Below are 23,462 nucleotides of genomic sequence, written 5' to 3' on the forward strand. Positions count from 1 at the left end.
ATAGCAGTCGGCCGACAAAAATAAACATGGCAGCAGCAGCAGTAGGTCCTCCCCTTCAGTGGGAGCTGCACCACCATTGCAGAAGGCTTCAGCCTCATTGGCCCGCCGCAAAAAACTTTGTTTTGGCACCGCTGGGCGGACCGAAAGATTTTCACGGCAGAATTTTGCCGTTGGGGGGGTGGGGGGGGTAGATCGGCGGTGCGCACTGTGATGACGCACTTAGCACGGATCAGCAGCAGTGGAGCGGTAAGGGGGGAGCAGATCCGCCGGGATAACACAGAAGCGGAATATTGATAATGGCGGCCATTACACGAAAAGTCGGCAGCTATTGCACTCCGTAGCATGTGTTAAGGGGCCTTAAGGATAGGGGCAATTTTGGCCGCAGTATTGCTATAAAACTCACGCTGCACTTTTTTCTGCCACCAGCATCAACATGACTGGCCTAACAAAGCAACGTTGTTATAGTATAATAGAGATATATCTAAGGTGTCAATTCTGTGGTAGTAAATACTTTAGTATTATCAGATAGCGCTGCTAAAAACATTCATGCCTTTGCCCACTGTTATTTTACATCACAGATCTGAAAAGGCACCTCCAAGTCAGGAAGATTACAAAATGGACACTGCATAGCCTAGCTACTCTGCTCTTAGTAACAGTCTAAAAAACACAAAAACAATTTTACTTTGCCCTGCCCCCCCCAAAAAAAAAGATGCAATGCAGAGGAAAAATCCTTTGCTCCCATTTTGATACTGTATACACCGTACATAAAATTCCTTTCCAGCTGCAGTGAGTGCAGCAATTGCAGTCAAATTTCCTCCAATAGCACCAGGTGTCGATCAGGTGAAAACGGCCCCCATAAAAACTTGGTGCTCCCAATTCCTGGACTGCTGTTTATGCGTGATCACTCATCCTGGACACGGGCTTGACGCGCTGGTACTGTCAAGAAGGGGCTTTGCTTTTGACTTTTGAATAAAATAAAATGGTTTTGCAATTTCAAGTCTTGTAGAATTCTGTTAGTCTTTTACACCTATGAGGCAGACGCTGTTCAGTGCCTTGACACTGCCCACACTCCACAAACACCCTTTTATGATATGGTTTATCTAGAGACAGCTGATGACCCTTAACAGCTACTAAAGTCATTTGCCTGGCGCCTTCCTGAGCCACAGTGTACAAATTCTGCCCCCACCCCCTGCACCCCAGCTGTACTGCTGCTCCAGGCCACCTTAAATAAAAAGAGATCGACTATAATTAATTTCAGCACTCACCTGCAGCTGCCACTTTTAACATTTGATGTTCCATTCCCCAGGAAATCCCGATAAATTGCACTTTCTCTTATCAATCGTGGGTGCCCCCCTTCAGGTAAAGGCCACTTTTATAGCCCAAGGTCTGTCCAGGCTTCTTCCTCTATTCATGGCTGCAGCCGATATTGTAGCCCAGTCGTGCCCACCTATGCCCAGTATGCACATGCAGAATTAAAATGATGCCCTGTAAGAAATTATGGCGCTCAGGTCTTGGTCCTTATGGGGCACTGTTTCGCTAGGCTCACACTGATTGCTTCCGGACAGAGCTGGGAAAGGGAGGGCAGCCTGACAATTGTTACTTTTTATTGGGGGGCAGGATAGGGGAAGTGTTAGAAAGTACTTGTATGTGCTTCACTGTTGTTTAAGCAAGTGTGGTAGCCATTTTGCAAACAGCAAATCTGCAATGACCAGCTAATATCTTTGGTGATGTTGGTTGAAAGAGAAAAGCCATCCAGGACCAGGGCAGCATGCTGTTCTTTGAATAGTGCCATGGGATCTTTTACAACCACTTTAACTATTGGAACTATTTGGGACTGTGGTTTAATGTCCCATCCAAAAGACAACATTTTCAACAATGCAGCACTCCCCCCACCCAGTATTGAAGTGTTTGTGCTCAACTCCTCGAATGGGGCTTCTGATTCTGAGCCAAGCTGACACTTGAGAAGGAGTGCCAATGTGACTTTGTGAAAACTGTATAAACAATTTCAAATATCTTATCAGATTTAGCAACAAAGGATATACTTATCCATGATAGCACACAATTTCTCCATAAAGAACTCGGGAAACTCCTTGAAATGTTGCCACAGTCTTCCGCTATACAAGGGACAGAATGTTGGGTGGACTTGTAGAATATAAATGATGACAAGCCTTGGCTGCTGCACTTACAATGTCAATACGTGGAATTCAAGGTTCCAGATAAATTCTGTGAATTTTTGTCTTTAAATTACAAATTAAGACGTTTGCAAGGAGTGAGAAAATGCAGAGTGAAACTAGATTTACATTTAATTCTAAATACTCAAATCACTTAAAATTTATATTTTAAGTCTCTCTTTTTAGGTATCCATTTCAATAATGTTATATTTCTTACAGTATCTGAAATGTGAATAGATGTAATTTATGTACTCGACACTTTTGTATTTGGGTTTTGCACAAATTCAGTAAATTATTCTACACGGCAGCTGTTTATTCAGGACATCAGTGAAAACAGATTTATGGTGATTAATTGATCGATCGTTCCCACCACCCTCCCAACCCCCCACCCCACCCTCCCCCGGCTCCCGCCCACAGCTGACTTTTGTTTATATGGTACAAGCATTTAAGGGGAAGCTGGATAAACACATGAGGGTGAAAGAAATAGAAGGTTATGCTGATGGGGTTAGATAAAGTGGGGTAGGAGGAAGCTCATGTGGAGCACAAACCCCGACATTGTCCAATTGGGCTGTACCTGTTTCTGTGCTGTACATCCTACAAAACTCTGTCATAGGTCTATGTTCATGTTGTTATATATGTATACTTGTATTTACTCTGTACAGCCACCAGAGGGCTCATCCCCTGGAGTCCCAAGGGATCCCATAATCCCTTGGGAGCACAGGTATTTAATTACAGGTTGGCAAGGCTCTCTGGAGACCTGCAATAAAAGACTACGGTCACACTTCACTTTAAGCTCACAGTGTTTAGTCTGACTCTTTCTCCATACACAACACATGAGTGTTTGAGTTGTCATCTTTCGCTAGTTTTCCAGGTTGGCATATATGTGAACATAAACAAGCAGAGAGAAAACATTATTCTGTGCAAAAACATATGAAGCCATTGTACCCTAATCCCAAACAGAGTGATTACTCAGGGATCACTGAGGGTACATGCACAACCTTACAGCGCAAAGACACGTGAGCAGTGAAGGAAGGCAAAAGGCCCAATAGTGTGGAATTTATGAAGCCATAAGCCAAGGTCATTAGACTGATTGGAGCACCAAAATACCCCAGAGTCTCAGCATCTATCACTGGAATAGTAGGGTCATGGACATACCTCTACACCACCACACTGCTGGAAAAGGCCTACCCACTTTCACGTTAAATGCCTGGACAATACATACACAACCACTGCCCTTCTAACTGCAGTATGAAAGAATACAAATGAACCCTCTCCGTTAAACACTTAGGGAAGAAAAATGCACCAACTGTACTAGACCACCAGCAAATAGAATCTTTATCCCACCCCCATAGTACACTGCCAGGAATATTGGTGCTACACATTTGTCCTCTCCACAGCACATCATCATCATCATAGGCAGCACCTCGAAACGAGGATGACTTGCTTCCACACCAAAAAAGGATGAGTTCACAGGTGTTTCAATGAAGAACCTAATATTCCAGGTCCTGAACTACATCCCGAAGGGTGGAAGATGCCTATGTGTGGATTTTTTTTTACGTGTGGTGGCCGTTACACACCAGCCACCACACGGGCTTGACAGAGTGAGGTCTTGGTCCAGTGGCAAGGGTTATTCAAGACGACTGGAGACTTGCTCTGCTGCACGGACCTAGTGCGCACACATATCGCAGTGTGGGCTGACGCGTGCTGCCCCTGGACCCCTGGCCCCGACCTCACGCCTCTCCTGGGTCCCGATCACATCCCTCCACTGTCTCTCGCCGCTCCTTTGTCCCAATCTCGCCACTCCTGCTATATCAGCACTCACTCAGTACTGGGCTAGGGGTGTAGGCCCGGCTCACAGGCCTCAAGGCCTACAAGTGGGCCTCAAGCCCACGAACTCCTGACTCAGGAGCAACGTGCTGAATCAAGCTTACACTGAAATTTAATATAAACAAACGAGTCTATTAATTGCTACGGTGATGGGAAACATGGCACTGTCTCTTCACGGCAAAACTGAAACCAAATTGAATGAAGTAAAGATTAATTCATAAAGACCAATTCAGATCACTACGATCATACATTTAATTTAGTTCACAATCCTCAATATTTATAAATATTTCACAACCCATTGTGCATGGTAATTACCCAAATATTTAAAATATAGTCTGATATTCGACAGTTTAATAGTTTTGGACAAAAGCAAAATACTGCAGATGCTGGAATCCGAAATAAAAACAGAAAATGCTGGAAATCTCAGCGGGTCAGGCAGCATCTATGGAGAGAAAAAGAGAATTAACGTTTCAGGTCGCTAATGGGCAGAGGTTATGCTCTGAAATTGTTGAACTCGATGTTGAGTCCAGAAGGCTGTAAAGTGCCTAAACAAAAGATGAGGTGCTGTTCCTCAAGCTTGCGTCTTGGCAGATACTTGATCAAACACGAGAATGGAAACAGAAAGCAGGGTGCGACACCCTGGCCCTGGTCCATTCCGCAGTCACCCCCAGCACCCCCTCCCCTTCCCACGGCACCTTCCCGTGCAAGCACAGGAGATGCAACACCTGCCCTTTTACCTCCTCCCTTGCCACTATCCAGGGCCCCAAATATTCCTTATGGTGAAAAGGTGAAATAGTGATTTACTTGTACTTCTTTCAATTTAGTATACTGTATTCGCTGCTCACGATGTGGTCTCCTCTACATTGGGGGGGACCAAATGCAGATTGGGTGACCGCTTTGCGGAACACCTCCGTTCAGTCCATAAGCATGACCCTGAGCTTCCGGTCGCCTGTCACTTTAATGCTCCGCTCCACTCCCACTCCGACATCTCTGTCCTCGGCCTCCTTCCAATGAAGCTCAACGCAAGCTCGAGGAACAGCACCTCATCTTTTGTTTAGTCACTTTACAGCCTTCTGGACTCAACATCGAGTTCAACAATTTCAGACCATAACTTCTGCCCATTTTTGGCTCCCCTCCCCCACACCTATCTTATTCTTTTTTTTCTCCTTGTCTCCAATGGTAGCTGGCCATTACTCCGTCACTCACACCCTATCTAGACTAACCTTCTTCTAACCTCTCCCATTACCATTTCAATTTAGCCCATCATCCCTTTTGCCTCTCTAATCTCTCCTGCCTTCCACCCTATCACAGATCTTCCCTTTTGTTCTTTCATAGAAACATAGAAACATAGAAAATAGGTGCAAGAGTAGGCCATTTGGCCCTTTGAGCCTGCACCACCATTCAATATGATCATGGCTGATCATGCAACTTCAGTACCCCATTCCTGCTTTCTCTCCATACCGCATGATCCCTTTAGCCGTAAGGGCCAATCTAACTCGCTCTTGAATATATCTAACGACCTGGCCTCAACAACTTTCTGTGGTAGAGAATTCCACAGGTTCACAATTCTCTGAATGAAGAAGTTTCTCCTCATCTCGGTCCTAAACGGCTTACCCCTTAGGCTTTGACTGTGACCCCTGGTTCTGGACTTCCCCAACATCAGGAACATTCTTCCTGCATCTAACCTGTCCAATCCCATCAGAATTTTATATGTTTCTATGAGATTCCCTCTCATTCTTCTAAATTCCAGTGAATATAAGCCTAGTCGATCCAGTCTTTCTTCATATGTCAGTCCTGCCATCCCGGGAATCAGTCTGGTGAACCTTCGCTGCACTCCCTCAATAGCAAAAATGTCCTTCCTCAGATTAGGAGACCAAAACTGCACACAATACTCAAGGTGTGGTCTCACCAAGGCCCTGTACAACTGTAGTAAGACCTCCCTGCTCCTATACTCACATCCCCTCGCCATGAAGGCCAGCATGCGATTTGCTTTCTTTACTGCCTGCTGTACCTGCATGCCTACCTTCAATGACTGATGTACCATGACACCCAGGTCTTGTTGCACCTCCCCTTTTAATAATCTATCACCTTTCAGATAATAATCTGCCTTCCTGTTTTTGCCACCAAAGTGGATAACCTCACACTTATCCTCATTATACTGCATCTACCATGCATTTGCCCACTCACCTAACTTGTCCAAGTCCCCCTGCAGCCTCCAAGCATCCTCCTCGCAGCTCGCACTGCCACCCAGCTTAGTATCATCTGCAAACTTGGAGATATTACATTCAATTCCTTTGTCTAAATCATTAATGTATATTGTAAATAGCTGGGGTCCCAGCACTGAACCCTGCGACACCCCACTAGTCACTGCCTGCCATTCTGAAAAGGACCCATTTATTCCTACTCTTTGCTTCCTGTCTGCCAACCAGTTCTCTATCCACGTCAATACATTACCCCCAGTACCACGTGCATTAATTTTGCACAATAATCTCTTTTGTGGGATCTTGTCAAAAGCCTTTTGAAAGTCCAAATACACCACATCCACTGGTTCTCCCTTGTCCACTCTACTAGTTACATACTCAAAAAACTCTAGAAGATTTGTCAAGCATGATTTCCCCTTCTCAAATCCATGCTGACTTGGACCGATCCTGTCACTGCTTTCCAAATGCTCTGCTATTACATCTTTAATAATTGATTCCATCATTTTACCCACTACCGATGTCAGGCTGACCAGTCTATAATTCCGTTTTCTCTCTCCCTCCTTTTTTAAAAAGTGGGGTTACATTAGCAACCCTCCAATCCATAGGAACTGAACCATAGTCAATGGAATGTTGGAAAATGACCACCAATGCATCCACTATTTCTAGGGCCACTTCCTTAAGTACTCTGGGATGCAGACTATCTGACCCTGGGGATTTATTGGCCTTCAGTCCCTTCAATTTCCCTAACACCATTTCCTGACTAATATGGATTTCCTTATCCTTCTCAGTTCCCCCTTCTTGCTAAATCCTCGGTCCCCTAGTATTTTCGGGAGGTTATTCTTTTCTTCCTTAGTGAAGACAGAACCAAAGTATTTGTTCAATTGGTCTGCCATTTCCTTGTTCCCCATTATGAATTCACCTGATTCTGACTGCAAGGGACCTACATTAGTCTTCACTAATCTTTTTCTCTTCACATATCTATAGAAGCTTTTGCAGTCAGCTTTTATGTTCCCTGCAAGCTTACTCTCATATTTTCTTCCCCTCCCCCTTTCAGTGCTCCTTAAGAATGTGTTCTTTTCAAACATTCACCAGTTCTGACGAAGGGACATTGACCTGAAACGTTAACTCTGTTTTTCTCTCCACAAATGGTGCCTGACCCACTGAGATTTCCAGCATTTTCTGTTTTTATACTAGTTTGGGCATGTTACTAAACCTTTACAAAGTGATCATTACAATTCCTTTGCTCTTCACTAACCTTACACCTTTTTTTGAGTTGTTATTAATAAAGAACATTCTGTACTAAGGAGCTTCGTACAATGACCACACTTCCATATCCGAGAAGAAAGATGATTTTGTGCCACCCAAAAGTGAATACACGTACGTCTGGGAAATAACTGAGAATCTTGGACCAATGAATGGTGACTCCAATTGTCTCACCTATGCCTACTCTTCGTATGTGGACCCTGTGAGGGATTTCAACTCAGGGTTAATTGGAGCAATGCTCGTATGTAAACAAGGTGAGTGTGAATAAGGTGCAGAAATAATATTCACTTTCTAAACTTTTACTGCTGTGTTGTGTCTATGCTGAGTGATGTATTGCACCATAGACCAGTACAACAGTGCCTACACTCCAAAAGTACTTCATTGGCTGTAAAGCGCTTTGAGATGTCCAGTGGTCGTGAAAGGCACTATATAAATGCAAGTCTTTCTTTACTCTCCCTTCCATGATGTTACTAGGTGAAATTGTTGTCGCAAAGATCAGCTCTCCCCATTCTCTAACCCTGTTATTCCTGAATGATACGGAATGTGACAGGGATTTCCTTTAATTCCTCTGCTTTACTGAGTGACATTACTAACATTATCTCTAGCTGTATAGTCTGCTATTGTTGATTAACTGAAGATACTCAGGTACACTTAGTTGCCACTTTAAACTGTTTTATGTTAATATACACATCGTATTTAAAATTTTTGCTTTCTTTAACTTATTCTGCCTTTCAATTCAAATATAATATTGTTTCCTATTTTGAAAAAAAGATCATTTCCAAATTGTAACATTATCTCTTCAGGGACTCTGAATGAACTTGGAAAGCAGACCAATCATCAAGAGTTTGTGCTTTTGTTCTCGATCATTGATGAAAGTAAAAGCATGTACCTTGAAACAGACAGGATCAGATACAGGCTTCCCGGCCCTCACAAGACCAAAGGGCAGATGTACTCTATCAATGGCTATATCAACGTCTCCTTGCCAGGTACGAATACATTCCTTAGTCTTATGTCCATAGCTGTCCACAATGGCAGATTTTTAGTAATGTATGAAATTAAAATCGAACACATGAAGTAATCGAGGCCTTTATCTCAAGGGTGTTGAAATACAGAAGTGAGGAAGTGATTTGTCAGTTCTTTGGTCAGACCCTATCTGGAGCATAGCATTCAGTTTTGGGCACCGCACTTCAGGGTGTATATACTGTCCTGGGACGGGGGTACAGCGCACATTCCCCAGAATCATACTGGGGTTTAGAGATTGAATTTATAAGGTTAGGTGATATAAACTTAGTTTGTATTCCTTTCAGTTTTGAAGGCTGATGGGTGATCTAATTGAGATGTTTCAAAGTGTAACTAGGGTAGATATAGAAAAGCTATTTCTGGTGGAGGAATCCAGATCAAGGGGGCACAATCTTAAAATTAGAGTTAGGCAATTCAGGAGTGAAATCAGGAACCATTTTTTCACACAAAGAGTGGTGGAAATCTGAAATTCTCTCCCTGAGGCTATGGATGCTAGGACAATTGAAATGTTCAATACTGAGATGGAAAGAATGTTGTTAGGTAAATAGAGTTGAGGTATAGATCAGCCGTGATCTAATTGAATGATGGTACACACCTAAGCAGTCCACAAAGAATTAAAACTTGGGCATTCCTAATCTATATAGTCTTGAAAAGGATGCTGGTGTCGGGGGAAGTGGCAGAGGGCAAGTGTCAGATAGACATTCTAAACTCTTTGATGGTTTAATTAGTCCATACCATGAGCTAATAACTCCTAGCCTCTTGGATTAAAATTGTGAGATACATTTTCCACAAAAATAAGGAACTCAAATTCAGCTGACTTTTACCCTAAAATGACATCAGTGATTTAATGCAGTCACTAAAGTAATTCTGCCAGAAGCAAAATGGGGAAACAGGAGCACTGGTAGGGAGGGAGAAGAGGAAAACAACTTTATGTCATTGTCTAGAGTTTCAGAAACAATTTAAAATAAGATGGGGATCATTAATTAGTAAAGGTAGGGAACGTTCAGTTTTGTGATACAGATACTATTTGGTTTCATGGTTAGAAATATGTAATGGAAAAAGTTCAGCCTCATGTTTGATGCATTTTGGCTTATTTGATATGGATCTGGCTTAAATCTCAAATCTTGTGTGGGTGGAAAAGGAGTTCCACTCTTCTTTAACAACTATAATGGGTAAGTCTCGACTCCTGTAATATAGAGCACCCTCTAATGGACTACTGCTCCAACTAGTGGACTACTGTGGTAATGCAACTGCTGATGTAGAAATAAAAACATCAAGTGACAAGGTCACATGACAAGGTCCTGTAAGAGCTATCTTGTGTAATATGTGTGTTAGTGATGTTGTAAAGAATCTAATCACAACTCCATTATAATCTTGCCTTCAAAAGGCATTTATTACACTGCCATTACTGTTGTCAGATCTGAATATTTGCAAAAACAAAGACGTCAGCTGGCATTTAATAACCATGGGCTCCACCCAAGAGCTGTATTCTATTTACTTCGGTGGATATGGGCTCCTACTGCGTGACCACAGAGTTGTCTCAGTTGACCTGGCTCCGACTGCGTTTGCGACAGCAGAGATGACCCCAAGTTATGAGAGCAAATGGTTACTGAACTGTCAAAACCCAAAGCATCAACAAGGTAAGAGTGGCAGCAAGATGATGTTGTGATGACAGTGCCAATATGTGAAATAACTGCTACTTAACCAGAAGACGCCTCACCATCGGGACCTCTTTAACAAGGTCACACTTGTAAGAAATTGACAAGTTTAAAATTCTCTTTAAAAAAACATGGCTTGATTGTGCAACAGTACACTGCCAATTCAGCTTTGGAACGCCACCCAGAATAACTAAACAAAAGTCTACACTCAGGGCCAGATCCTACATGAAAATTAGTTTGACGTAATCTCACAAAGAAGTCCATAACTGCCCACAATAAGGCACATACTGATACTTTCACTCAGACCTCATAAAGATAGATTATTCAGAAAATGGAAATATCATATTGATGCTCTTCTGAGGCTAGGGTTTTGGCATACTGGACAGAGTAGCAAGTTCTTTATGGTGTCTCTAACCCATGACCTAAAAGTGCTTAATGGAGCAGTGTCTTATATCAGCTTATGCGACCATGTCACAATCACTAAGGAGGCGGTGCTCAGTGAGATAATGGGACTAAAGGCAGATAAATCCCCTGGACCTGATGGCTTGCATCCTAGGGTCTTAAGAGAAGTAGCGGCAGGGATTGTGGATGCATTGGTTGTAATTTACCAAAATTCCTTGGATTCCGGGGAGGTCCCAGGAGATTGGAAAACTCCAAATGTAACGCCCCTATTCAAAAAAGGAGGCAGACAAAAAGCAGGAAACTATAGATCAGTTAGCCTAACATCTGTGGTTGGGAAAATGTTGGAGTCCATTATGAAAGAAGCAGTAACAGGACATTTGGAAAAGCAAAATTTGCTCAGGCAAAGTCAGCATGGATTTATGAAGAGGAAGTCGTGTTTGACAAATTTGTTGGAATTCTTTGAGAATGTAATGAACAAGGTGGATAAAGGGGAACCAGTGGATGTGGTGTATTTGGACTTCCAGAAGGCATTTGACAATGTGCCACATAAAAGGTTACTGCACAGATAAAAGTTCACGGGGTTAGGGGTAATATATTAGCATGGATAGAAGATTGGCTGGCAAACAGAAAACAGAGAGTCGGGATAAATGGTTCATTCTCTGGTTGGCAATCAGTAACGAGTGGGGTGCCGCAGGGATCAGTGCTGGGACCCCAACTATTTACAATCTATATTAACGACTTGGAAGCGAGGACTGAGTGTAACATAGCCAAGTTTGCTGACGATACAAAGATGGGAGGAAGGGTAATGTGTGAGGAGGACATAAAGAGGCTGCAGGAGGACATAGACAGGTTAAGTGAGTGGGCAAGAATTTGGCAGATGGAGTATAATATTGGAAAATGTCATGCACTTTGGCAGAAAAATATCAAAGAGCAAGTTATTATTTAAATGGAGAAAGATTACAAAGTGCTGCAGTACAGCGGGACCTGGGGGTACTTGTGCATGAAACACAAAAAGATAGTATGCAGGTACAGCAAGTGATCAGGAAGGCCAATGGAATCTTGGCCTTTATTGCAAAGGGGATGGAGTATAAAAGCAGGGGAGTCTTGTTACAGCTGTGACCTGGAATACTGCGTGCAGTTTTGGTTTCCATATTTATGAAAGGATATACTTGCTTTGGAGGCAGTTCAGAGAAGGTTCACTAGGTTGATCACAGGGATGAGTGCGTTGACTTATGAGGAAAGGTTGATTATGTTGGGCCTCTACTCATTGGAATTCAGAAGAATGAGAGGCGATCTTATAGAAACGTATAAGATTATGAGGGGGCTTGACAAGGTGGATGCAGAGAGGATGTTTCCACTGGTGGGAGAAACTAGAACTAGAAGGTATAATCTTAGGATAAGGGGCCGCCCATTTAGAACTGAGATGAGGAGAAATTTCTTCTCTCAGAGCGTTGTGAATCTGTGGAATTCGCTGCCTCAGAGAGCTGTGGAAGCTGGGACATTAAATAAATTTAAGACAGAAATAGACAGTTTCTTAAATGATAAGGGGATAAGGGGTTATGGAGGGGGGGCAGGGAAGCGGAGCTGAGTGCGTGATCAGATTAGCCATGATCTTATTGAATGGCGGAGCAGGCTCGAGGGGCCTTATGGCCTACTCCTGTTCCTATTTCTGATGTTCCTATGTCCTGATACTGCTTTAAAAGTCAGAAAGAATTCTAATCCCCAACACTTACATTCCTTACCTTGGTGAGCTTAATAAAATGTCAACGTGAGGGAACTGGGTTCACACACAGAAATAATGAAGTTGAGGCATCTCTGAATGCTGGGAACACACGGAGACATGGACTGGGTGGTGGGAGGGCACAAAGAATGTGGAGGGGGAAGTATTTGAGGCAGATCTCCGATTGCCATGATTTCGACCCTATGTAACCTGCAGCCTAAATTCCAATTGAGAGAGGAGGGTTGGCAAGCTGACCGCCTGCTTCCTGCACATCGAGGTGAGACTTTAGGGGCATGTCTCAGAAACAGAGCTTTGCTGCTTTGGTTTCTGGGTATTTCTCTGGATTGGGCAAGCTTGTGGCACCACTAAAGGTGCCCTCCCAATTATATAAAATTACCTTCTCCTCAGGGTTTGGGGTAGGGATCAATGTCCTCTGCTGCGGGCAGCCAGGGATCCCGCTCCATTGCTCTTCCAACAACAGAGCATCTCCCCCAGAATTTCAGGCCCTCAGTCTTTATTGTCAAACTACTACAGTCAACTTAAAGGTGTGGCAAGATTCAAACTGCTTATAAAACCTGTGCTTTCAGCAGGTAGGAAGATATGAAGTTTGGCTCATTTATATTTTGCAAAATTTTCTAGCAGACAGCCTGGTATCAAGTCTACTAAGAAAAATCCATTAACTTTAACTTTGCAATTTTAAGAAGAATATGATTATTTAATGAGTTTTTGCATAACATTGTGCCATTTTTGACTAAGCTCTAAGGAGCTCAGTGGGCTAATTCATATCTTTACATTGCCTAATATAAGCTTACTGATAGCAGTAGGCTAATGACTTTAGTTCTTGGGCATTCATAATTCACGGGGGTGCTGATCTATACATATGCAGTAAATGGAGTTTGCTTAATAGGGATGTTTGAAAGAAAGAAAGACGTGCATTTAGATAGTGCCTTTCACAACCACTGGATGGCCCAAAGCGCTGTACAGCCAATTAAGTACTTTGAACATAATATAGGAAACATGGCAGCCAATTTGCAACAGTTTACACATAGCAAGCTCCCACAAACGGCAATGTGATAATGACCAGATAATCTGCTTTAATGATGTTGGTTGAGGGCTAAATATTGGCCAGGACACCAGGGATAACTCACTCCCCTGTTCTTCTTCAAAATAGAACCAGGGGGTCTTTTATGTCCACCTGAGAGGGCAACCTCAGTTTAACGTCTCATCTGAATGACAGCACCTCTGACAGTGCAGCACTCCTTTGGTACTGCACTGGAGTGTCCGCCTAGATTTTTGTGCTCAAGTCCTGGAGTGGGACTTGAACCCACAATCTTCTGACTCAGACACAAGTGTGCTACCAACGGAACCACTGACTGATGGGTTAAAGAGAATTTTTTGTTTGCCAAATAAGAGATACATGAAGATTTCTCAAGTTCCTTTTCCGCTGTTCCTCTTTTGAAACAGCTGGGATGAAAGCCTATTTTAATATAGAGGGAACCTGTGAGGAAGACAACACTTCCGTTTGGAAAACTAAGAAAATTGAGGAGGAGGACGACTACGATGATGATAATGATGAATATAAGGATGAGGAAGAGGATGAGCGGGACTATAAGATACAAATTCAATACATGCAACGGACAACTGTTACCAAGAGCAGGTCGATGGAATGGATTTATTATATTGCCGCTAAGGAGTGTAATTGGGATTATGCTCCAACTATTCCAGACTATGTGAGCAGGTACAGTCCTTTTGTATTCATACTCTCATTGGTGTGTCTAAGGGTGCCTGCTGAGGTGACATTTTCTGTAGGAGTATCACTAGTAGAACCGAATTCATTAGATGCATCTCCTGCAACAGTATCTCCAGTAGTCTTCTGCGTGAAATCTCCAGTCGGGAGACTCCACGGGCCCAAGTTTCCACACGAAAAAAAACGGGCGCCCCTCCGAGCTGGGCGCCCGTTTTTCGCACCTAAAACGGCGCCTAAAAAAAAACTCGCGATTCTCGAGCGCTTTGCAGCTCCTTGTCTGCCTGGCGCGGCGCCCAGGGGGGCGGAGCCTACACTCGCGCCGATTTTGTAAGTGGAGGGGGCGGGTACTATTTAAATTAGTTTTTTTCCTGCCGGCAACGCTGCGCGTGCGTGTTGGAGCGTTCGCACACGCGCAGTGTGAAAACAACATTGGCACTCGGCCATTTTTGTAGTTCTTTGTAGCTGTTTAGTTTTTGAACATTTTTTAATAAAAGTCCATTGCCATCAGCACTGAGGCTTCTTGAAGCAGTGAGAAGGGTGCAGGAAGCCTCAGAAAGTTGAGCCAGCCATTTCCGGACGACCTCCTCCTTTTGCCGTCGGGAAATGGCTCCTCAATTTTTGAGGCTTCCTGCAGCCTTCTCTCTTTCCCGCCAGCCGTCTGGAACGGCTCCCTTCCCTTTCCCCCCCCCCACGTTCGGTCGACTCCCTCCCGCATTCGGTCGGCTTCCTCCCTCCCGCGTTCGGTCGGCTCCCTTCCCTTTCCCCCCCCCCCACCCCGCATTCAGTCGGTTCCCTCCTGCGTTCGGTCGGCTCTCTCCCTCCCGCGTTCGGTCGGCTCCCTTCCCTCCCCCCCCCCCCGCGTTCGGTCGGCTCTCTCCCTCCCGCATTCAGTCGGCTCCCTTCCCTCCCCCCCCCCCGCGTTCGGTCGGCTCTCTCCCTCCCTCCCGCGTTCGGTCGGCTCCCTTCTCTCCCTCCCCCACCCCCGCGTTAGGTCGGCTCTCTCCCTCCCGCGTTCGGTCGGCTCCCTTCCCTCCCCCCCCCCCCGCGTTCGGTCGGCTCCCTTCCCTCCCCCCCCTCGTTCGGTCGGCTCCCCCCACCCCCCGCGTTCGGTCGGCTCCCCCCCCCCCCCCCCGCGTTCGGTCGGCTCCCCCCCCCCCCCGCGTTCGGTCGGCTCCCCCCCCCCCCCGCGTTCGGTCGGCTCCCTTCCCTCCCCCCCCCACTCCTCGCATTCGGTCGGCTCTCTCCCTCCCGCGTTCGGTCGGCTCCCTCCTTCCCTCCCTCCCGCCCGCGTTCGGTAACGGCTGCCTCGTTTTGTGATGCTGAAGCACTTTCACACAGGTAGGAAGATGGTTTATTTAATCTTTTCTTTGCTTATAAATGTTTATTCAGGTTGGATTTATTTGTATAATATTTGTATAAGTATAAATAAGGATTTATTGTAGAATTTAATGAGTTCCCCTCCCCCCACCTCGTTCTGGACGCCTGATTTGTAACCTGCGCCTGATTTTTTAATGTGTAGAACAGGTTTTTTCAGTTCTACAAAAATCTTCACTTGCTCCATTCTACTTTAGTTTGGAGTACATTTTCACTGTGGAAACTTTCAAATCAGGTGTCAGTGGCCGGACACGCCCCCTTTTGAAGAAAAAATTCTGTTCCAACTGTTCTACCTGACTAGAACTGCAGAAAAAAAAATGTGGAGAATTGTGATTTCTAAGATAGTCCGTTCTCCACCAGTTGCTCCTAAAAATCAGACGCAAATCATGTGGAAACTTGGGCCCCTTGAGTCGGTCAGTGTCCAGTAGTTCAGACTTGTATAGCTTGTCCAACTTCAGGGTCTGGAGCATCAGTGCTCATTGGGGAGGTGTAGCACAGACATTCCCACAGTGCGGAAATGAAAAACAGCTGAGGGTGTCTATTGGAATATTCAATTAGTATATCAGTGTAATGTGCCACAGAATGGCACAATAATGACCCATAATAATTATTATTATATTAATTCATTATAACAATATATATAATTATAATAATAAAGTCTCATTATATATATAATTATATATATAATAATATATATAATTATAATAATAAAGCATGGAAAGCAAATGATATGGAGGAAAGGAAAACCATTGCCCGATATGGAGGGAGATAAGTTCAATAAGCAAATCCTCATCCTCGCAGGTTACTTTTGTCTTTGTCTCAGCAGTTTGGCAGCGAGCAGCTTTGGCAGAGTATTGGAACAGGGCACCCTCATCTGGTCTCAGCCATGGAACAAAGGATACCACGGACAAATATAAAACAAAAGAAAATAAAAATAAGAAACAGCTAAAGGGTCTATGATAAAGGGAACAACTTGCTGCGGAAATGTAGTTCTATATATTTCCATTTTATTTTCCTTTTTTCCCTTCAGAGATTTAAGAAGAAAGTATCTGGAAAAGGGGCCAGACCGGATTGGGAAGGAGTATAAAAAGGCTGTTTACGTGGAGTATACTGACAGCACCTTCACAATTGTAAAACACAAGCCAGAATCAGGGTCATCAAAGGGGATTCTTGGCCCGGTTCTACGCGGAGAGGTTGGAGATCGCTTTAAGGTAAAATGTTCCGATATACTTGGGTGGTTTGTAACAGTAGTGGAATGGTAATGCCATGGAGCACTCTATCTGGACACATATCAACTGAGACTGTGACATGACAACGGTATATTTTTTATCTATATTAATTTTGAATTTGTATTTTGTGTAGCTAGAAACAGCTTTTAATGCACTAAATACAATTACATAGAATGTACAGCATAGAAACAGGCCGTTTGGCCCAACAGAGCTATGCTGGGTTAACCCCCCCCCCCCCCCCCCCAAGGCTATCTACAAAGTATTCTTTTCAACAGAAAGCCTTCAGCTTGAGTCAGTTTATCTGCTAGATTTTCGTCACGGTGTAAGTTTATTTTGGCAATAATGGTCTGAGGTGTCAATTAATTTATCAGAACAGGTGGTTGTTATTCACAGTCTGAAAAATGTTATGCTATTGTCAAAGGTGGCATCTCATTATTCCTCAGAAGTTGATAGGGTCGATTAGCTGCACAGGTGGGGAGGAAGAAGTGTGGAAGAGCAACAGTGGTAGGGGATTCAATAGTTAGGGGAACAGACAGGCGTTTCTGTGGCCACAGACGTGACTCCAGGATGGTATGTTAGCTCCCTTGTGCCATGGTCAAGGATGTCACTGAACAGCTGCAGGACATTCTGAGGGAGGAGGGTGATCAGCCAGAAGTCGTTGCCCATTTCGGTACAGGTACCAATAGCATAGGTAGAAAGAGGGATGAGGTCCTGCAGGCAGATTTTAGGGAGCTAGGATAGAGAGAAAAAGCAGGACTTCAACGGTAATAATCTCTGGATTACTCCCGTTGCCCCGTGCTAGTGAGTACAGAAATAGGAGGATAAAGCAGGTGCATGCGTGGCTGGAGGGATGGTGCAGGAGGGAGGGCTTTAGATTCCTGAGGCATTAGGACTGTATCTGGGGAAGGTGGGACCTGTACAAGTCAGAGGGGTTGCACCTCAACAGAGCCAGAACCAATATCCTCATGGATGGGGGTGGAGGGGGCGGGGGAGGTTGCTAGTGCTGTTGGGGAAGCTTTAAACTAGCTCGGCAGGGAGATGGCAACCTGAGAGTAGTTTCAGAAGGGAGAGGGGCAAAGCTGAAATTGGAAGGCATAAAATTAGTAAGTGAGTTTGGAAAGCAGAGGAAATAAAGGCTAGAAAATAGACAACAAGGGAGTTTGGCAGTGCTAAATGGTATATACTTTAATGCAAGGTGTCGAGGGACTAAGGCAGATGAGCTGAGGGCACAGATGGACACTTGGGATTATGATATTATAGCTATTGCTGAGACATGGCTGAAAGAAGGGCGTGAATGGCAGCTCAACATTCCTGGTTACAGGGTTTTCAGACGGGATAGAGAGGGGGATAAAAAAACAACAACAATAACGTATTTATATAGCGCCTTTAACATGGCAAAATGTCCCAAGGTGCTTCACAAGAGTGTTATAAGACAAAACAAGTAAATTTGATACCAAGCCACTTAAGAAGAAATTATGGCAGATGACCAAAGCTTGGTAAAAGAGATAGGTTATAAGGAGCGTTTTAAAAGAGGAACGAGAGGTAGAGAGGTAGAGAGGTTTAGGGAGGGAGTTCCACATCTAAGGGCCCAGGCAAATGAAGGCATGGCCACCAATGGTTGAGCAATTATAATCAGGGATGCTCAAGCGGGCAGAATTTGAGGAGCGCAGACATCTTGGGGGTTGAGGGGGGTTGCGGTATTGATTAAATAAACTATTACAGTTGTGAGGAGGGTTGACATGTTAGAAGGATCATCAAATGAGGCCATATGTGTTCAACTGAAGAACAAAAAGGGGTGATCACTGTTATATATGTAAACTTGAATTTACTCTGTACAGACACCAGAGGGCTCATCCCCTGGAGTCCCAACGGATCCCATAATCCCTTGGGAGCACGGGTATTTAATGAGGCCTCACAGGTTGGAGAGGCACTCTGGAGACCTGCAATAAAAGACTAAGGTCACAAGTTATTTTGAGCTCACAGTGTTCAGTCTGACTCTTTCTCCATACATAACAACTGGTGACGAGATACAGATAGCGAACCCAAAGGTGCAGACAACAGTGGGTACCGTGGAAAAATTATCGGAGGGAGATGATTGGGAAACTTTTGTGGAGCGACTCGACCAATACTTCATGGCCAACGAGCTAGATGGGGAAGAGAGCGCTGCCAAACAAAGGGCGATCCTCCTCACCGTCTGTGGGGCACCAACGTATGGCCTCAAGAAGAATCTGCTCACTCCAGCGAAACCCACAGAGAAATCGTACAACGATTTGTGCACACTGGTCCGTGAGCATTTGAACCTGAAGGAAAGCGTTCTGATGGCAAGGTACCGGTTCTACACCTACAAAAGGTCTGAAAGCCAGGAGGTGACGAGTTATATCACTGAGCTAAGACGCCTTGCAGGACATTGCGAATTTGAAGGACATTTGGAGCACATGCTCAGAGACTTTTTCGTACTTGGCATTGGCCACGAAACCATACTTCGCAAACTTTTGACTGTAGGGACCCCAACCTTGAGTAAGGCCATAGCGATAACCCAGGTGTTCTTTGCCACCAGTGACAATACGAAGCAAATCTCTCAGCACACAAGTGCTGCTACAAGTACTGTGAAAAAAGTGATGTAGTTTTCGAATCACAACGTACAGAGCAGGTCACACATACCTACAGCTGTATGTCCGCAGATGTCTCAGAGCCAACCATCAAGGGTGATGAATGCAAGGCCATTAGCACCTTGTAGGCACTGCGGGGGTGATCATCGTTTCGATTCATGCCAATTCAAAGGGTATGTTTGCAAGGGCTGTGGAACAATGGGACATCTCCAACGAGTGTGCAGGTGAGCTGCAAATCCTGCTAAACCTGCAAACCACCATGTTGCAGAGGAGGACAGATTCATGGAGGATCACGACGAACCTGAGCCTCAGACCGAGGAGGCAGAGGTACATGGGGTGCACACATTCTCCAAGAATTGTCCCCCGATAATGCTGAATGTTGAACTAAATGGACTCTCAGTGTCAATGGAGATGGACACAGATGCGAGCCAGTCCATCATGGGCAAAAAGACTTTTGAAAGACTGTGGTGCAACAAGGCCTCAAGGCCAGTCTTAACTCCAGTTCGCACGAAACTAAGAACTTACACAAAAGAACTGACTCCTGTAATCGGCAGTGCTAACGTAAAGGTCTCCTACGATGGAGCGGTGCACAGGCTACCACTCTGGGTGATGGTCCCACGCTGCTCGACAGGAGCTGGCTGGGAAAGATACGCTGGAACTGGGACGACGTCCGAGCGCTGTCGCCCGCTGACGACACTTCGTGTGTCCAGGTCTTAAACAAATTTCCTTCACTGTTCAAACCAGGCATCGGGAAATTCCAAACAGCAAAAGTGCAGATCCACCTAATTCCGGGGGCGTGACCCATCCATCACAAGGTGAGAGCAGTAGCGTACACGATGAGAGAAAGGGAAGAGATCGAGCTAGACCGGCTGCAAAGAGAGGGCATCATTTCACCGATCGAGTTCAACGAGTGGGCCAGTCCTATCGTCCCAGTCCTCAAGGGAGACGGCACAGTCATAATCTGTGGCGATTACAAAGTAACTATCAATCGTTTCTCCCTGCAGGACCAATACCCACTACCAAAGGCCGACGACGTCTTTTCAATGCTGGCGGTAGGAAAGACGTTCACGAAGCTGGATCTGACTTCAGCCGACATGACGCAGGAACTGGAAGGAATCATCGAAGGCCCTCAACTGCATCAACACGCACAAGATCCCTTTGTTTATAACAGATGCCCGTTTGGAATCCGATCAGCGGCGGCGATATTCCAGAGAAACATGGAAAGCTTGCTGAAGTTGGTCCCGCACACTGTAGTCTTCCAGTACGACATCTTGGTCACAGGTCGGAACACAGTCGAGCATCTGCAGCACCTGGAGGAGGTTTTTAGTCGACTTAACCGTGTGGGACTCAGATTAAAACGCTCGAATTGCATTTTCCTGGCGCCTGAAGTGGAGTTCTTGGGAAGGAGGATTGCGGCGCACGGCATCAGGTCCACCAACGCGAAGATGGAGGCAATCGAGAACGCACCGAGGCCACAGAACGTGACAGAGCTGCGGCCGTTTCTGGGACTCCTGAACTACTTTGGTAACTTCTTACCGGGACTTAGCACACTGTTAGAACCACTGCATGTCTTACTATGGAAAGGGGATGAATAGATTTGGGGCAAAAGCCAAGAAAATGCCTTTGTAAAAGCAAGAAAATTGTTTTGTTCAAACAAATTGCTTGTGTTGTATGATCCATGTAAGCATTTGGTACTAGCATGTGATGCGTCGTCATATGGCGTCAGGTGTGTATTGCAACAAGCTAATAATTTTGGAAAACTGCAATTGGCTGCTTTTGCATCCAGGAGTCTGTCTAAGGCTGAGAGAGCCTACAGCATGATTGAGAAAGAAGCGTTAGCGTGTGTCTATGGGGTAAAGAAAATGCATCAATACCTGTTTGGGCTAAAATCCGAATTGGAAACCGACCATAAGCCACTCATATCCCTGTTTTCCGAGAGTAAAGGGACAAATACCAGCGCAACGGCCCGCATCCAGAGATGGGCGCTCACGTTGTCCGCATACAACTATGCCATCCGCCACAGGCCAGGCACAGAAAACTGCGCCTACTGATCAAGCAATTGTTATGGAAGCATTTGAGAGTGAGCAATCACCCATCACTGCCCAGCAGATCCAAACCTGGACAAGCCAGGACCCCTTATTATCTCTAGTCAAAAGCTGTGTGCTTCATGGGAGCTGGTCCAGTGTCCCAATGGAAATGCAGGAAGAGATAAAGCCATTCCAGCGGCGCAAAGATGAAATGTCTATAGAAGCAGACTGCCTTCTGTGGGGCAATCAAGAAGTAGTCCCCAAGAAGAGAAGAGATACCTTCATCAGTGATCTCCACAGTACCCACCCAGGCATCGTGATGATGAAAGCGATAGCCAGATCCCACGTGTGGTGGCCCGGTATCGATGCAGACTTAGAGTCCTGCGTTCACAGATGTAATACATGCTCGCAGCTAAGCAATGCACCCAGGGAGGCACCGCTAAGTTTATGGTCTTGGCCCTCCAAACCGTCGTCCAGGGTACACGTCGACTATGCAGGCCCGTTCTTGAGCAAAATGTTTCTTGTGGTTGTAGACGCGTTCTCCAAGTGGATTGAATGTGAGATAATGTCGGCTAGCATATCCGCTGCCACTACTGAAAGCCTGCGGGCCATGTTTGCCATTCACGGCTTACCCGATGTCCTGGTGAGCGATAGCGGGCCATGTTTTACCAGTGCTGAGTTCAAAGAATTCATGACCCGCAACGGGATCAAACATGTCACATCTGCCCCGTTTAAATCAGCGTACAATGGTCAGGCAGAGAGAGCAGTGCAAACCATCAAGCAAGGCTTTAAGAGGGTAACTGAAGGCTCACTGCAGACTCGCCTATCCCGAGTCCTGCTTAGCTACCGCACGATATCCCACTCGCTCACTGGGATCCCACCTGCTGAACTGCTCTTGAAAAGAGCACTTAAGACAAGGCTCTCGCTCGTTCACCCTGATCTACATGAACAGGTAGAGAGCAGACAGCTTCAACAAAGTGCATACCATGATAGCGCAAATGTGTCACGAGAGATTGAAATCAATGATCCTGTAGTTGTATTGAATTATGGACAAGGTCCCAAGTGGCTTCCCGGCACTATCGTGGCCAAAGAGGGGAGCAGGGTTTTTCGGGTCAAACTTTCAAATGGACTTCATTCACCGGAAACACTTGGACCAAATCAAACTCAGATTTATGGACTATCCTGAGCAACCCACCTTGGACCCTACCTTTTTTGATCCCTCAACATACACACCAGTGGCAACCGGCCCCATGGTTGACCACGAAGCAGAACCCATCATCCACAGCAGCCCAGCAAGGCCCAACACACCAGGCAGCCCAGCAAGGCCAGCTGCACAGCAGTCCAGCGATGGCCCAACAAATGATTCAACAATACCAGCTTTCACACTGAGACGATCAACCAGGGCAAGAAGGGCCCCAGATCGACTCACATTGTAAATAGTTACACTATTGACTTTGGTGGGGGGAGGGGGGGGTGGCGGTGGGGCGGGGGGGGGGGGGGGAGGAGTGTTGTTATATATATAAACTTGTATTTACTCTGTACAGCCACCAGAGAGCTTATCTCCTGGAGTCCCAAGGGATCCCATAATCCCTTGGGAGCACAGGTATTTAAGGAGGCTTCACAGGTTGGAGAGGCACTCTGGAGAACTGCAATAAAAGACCAAGGTCACACTTTACTTTGAGCTCACAGTGTTCAGTCTGACTCTTTCTCCATACATAACAATCACACTGCTGGGAGTGTACTATAGACCCCCAAACACTCAAAGAGAATTAGAAGAGCAAACATGTCGGAACATTTTGGAGACGTGCAGAAACTATAGGGCAGTAATAGTAGGGGATTTCAACTACCCTCATATTAACTGGGATAAAATTAGTGTGAAGGGTTTAGAGGGTGCAGAATTCCTAAAATGCATTCAGGAGAAATTTTTTCGCCAATACGTAGCAAGCCCAACAAGGGAGGGGGCAGTTCCGGACTTAGTTTTAGGGAATGAAGCTGGACAGGTGGAAGGGGTATCAGTGGGAGAGCATTTTGGTGCTGGTGATCATAATTCAGTTAGATTTAGGGTAGTTAAGGAAAAGGACAAAGATAGACCAGGAATAAAAGTTTAGCCAAAGAAACATCTACTTGAAAGTAAATAAATGTCAGAGCAGTGGGAGGCATTCAAGGAGGAGATAGTGAGGGTTCAGAGCAAGAATGTTCCCTTAAAGGAAAAGG

General features: G+C 45.3%; 1 protein-coding gene across 1 annotated transcript in view; it reads left to right on the top strand.

Annotated features, from left to right (window-relative positions):
• Positions 1-23,462, top strand: part of f8 (coagulation factor VIII, procoagulant component) — a 105,157-nt gene that overhangs the window by 17,453 nt on the left and 64,242 nt on the right. The window contains exons 4-8 of the mRNA XM_070882990.1: positions 7,504-7,716; positions 8,266-8,448; positions 9,901-10,122; positions 13,727-14,000; positions 16,414-16,594. Coding sequence (XP_070739091.1) covers positions 7,504-7,716; positions 8,266-8,448; positions 9,901-10,122; positions 13,727-14,000; positions 16,414-16,594 — 1,073 coding nt within the window. The remainder of the gene's footprint in view (positions 1-7,503; positions 7,717-8,265; positions 8,449-9,900; positions 10,123-13,726; positions 14,001-16,413; positions 16,595-23,462) is intronic.

The sequence above is a fragment of the Pristiophorus japonicus genome, chromosome 6, assembly GCF_044704955.1.
Source record: "Pristiophorus japonicus isolate sPriJap1 chromosome 6, sPriJap1.hap1, whole genome shotgun sequence".
NCBI lineage: Eukaryota > Metazoa > Chordata > Chondrichthyes > Pristiophoridae > Pristiophorus > Pristiophorus japonicus.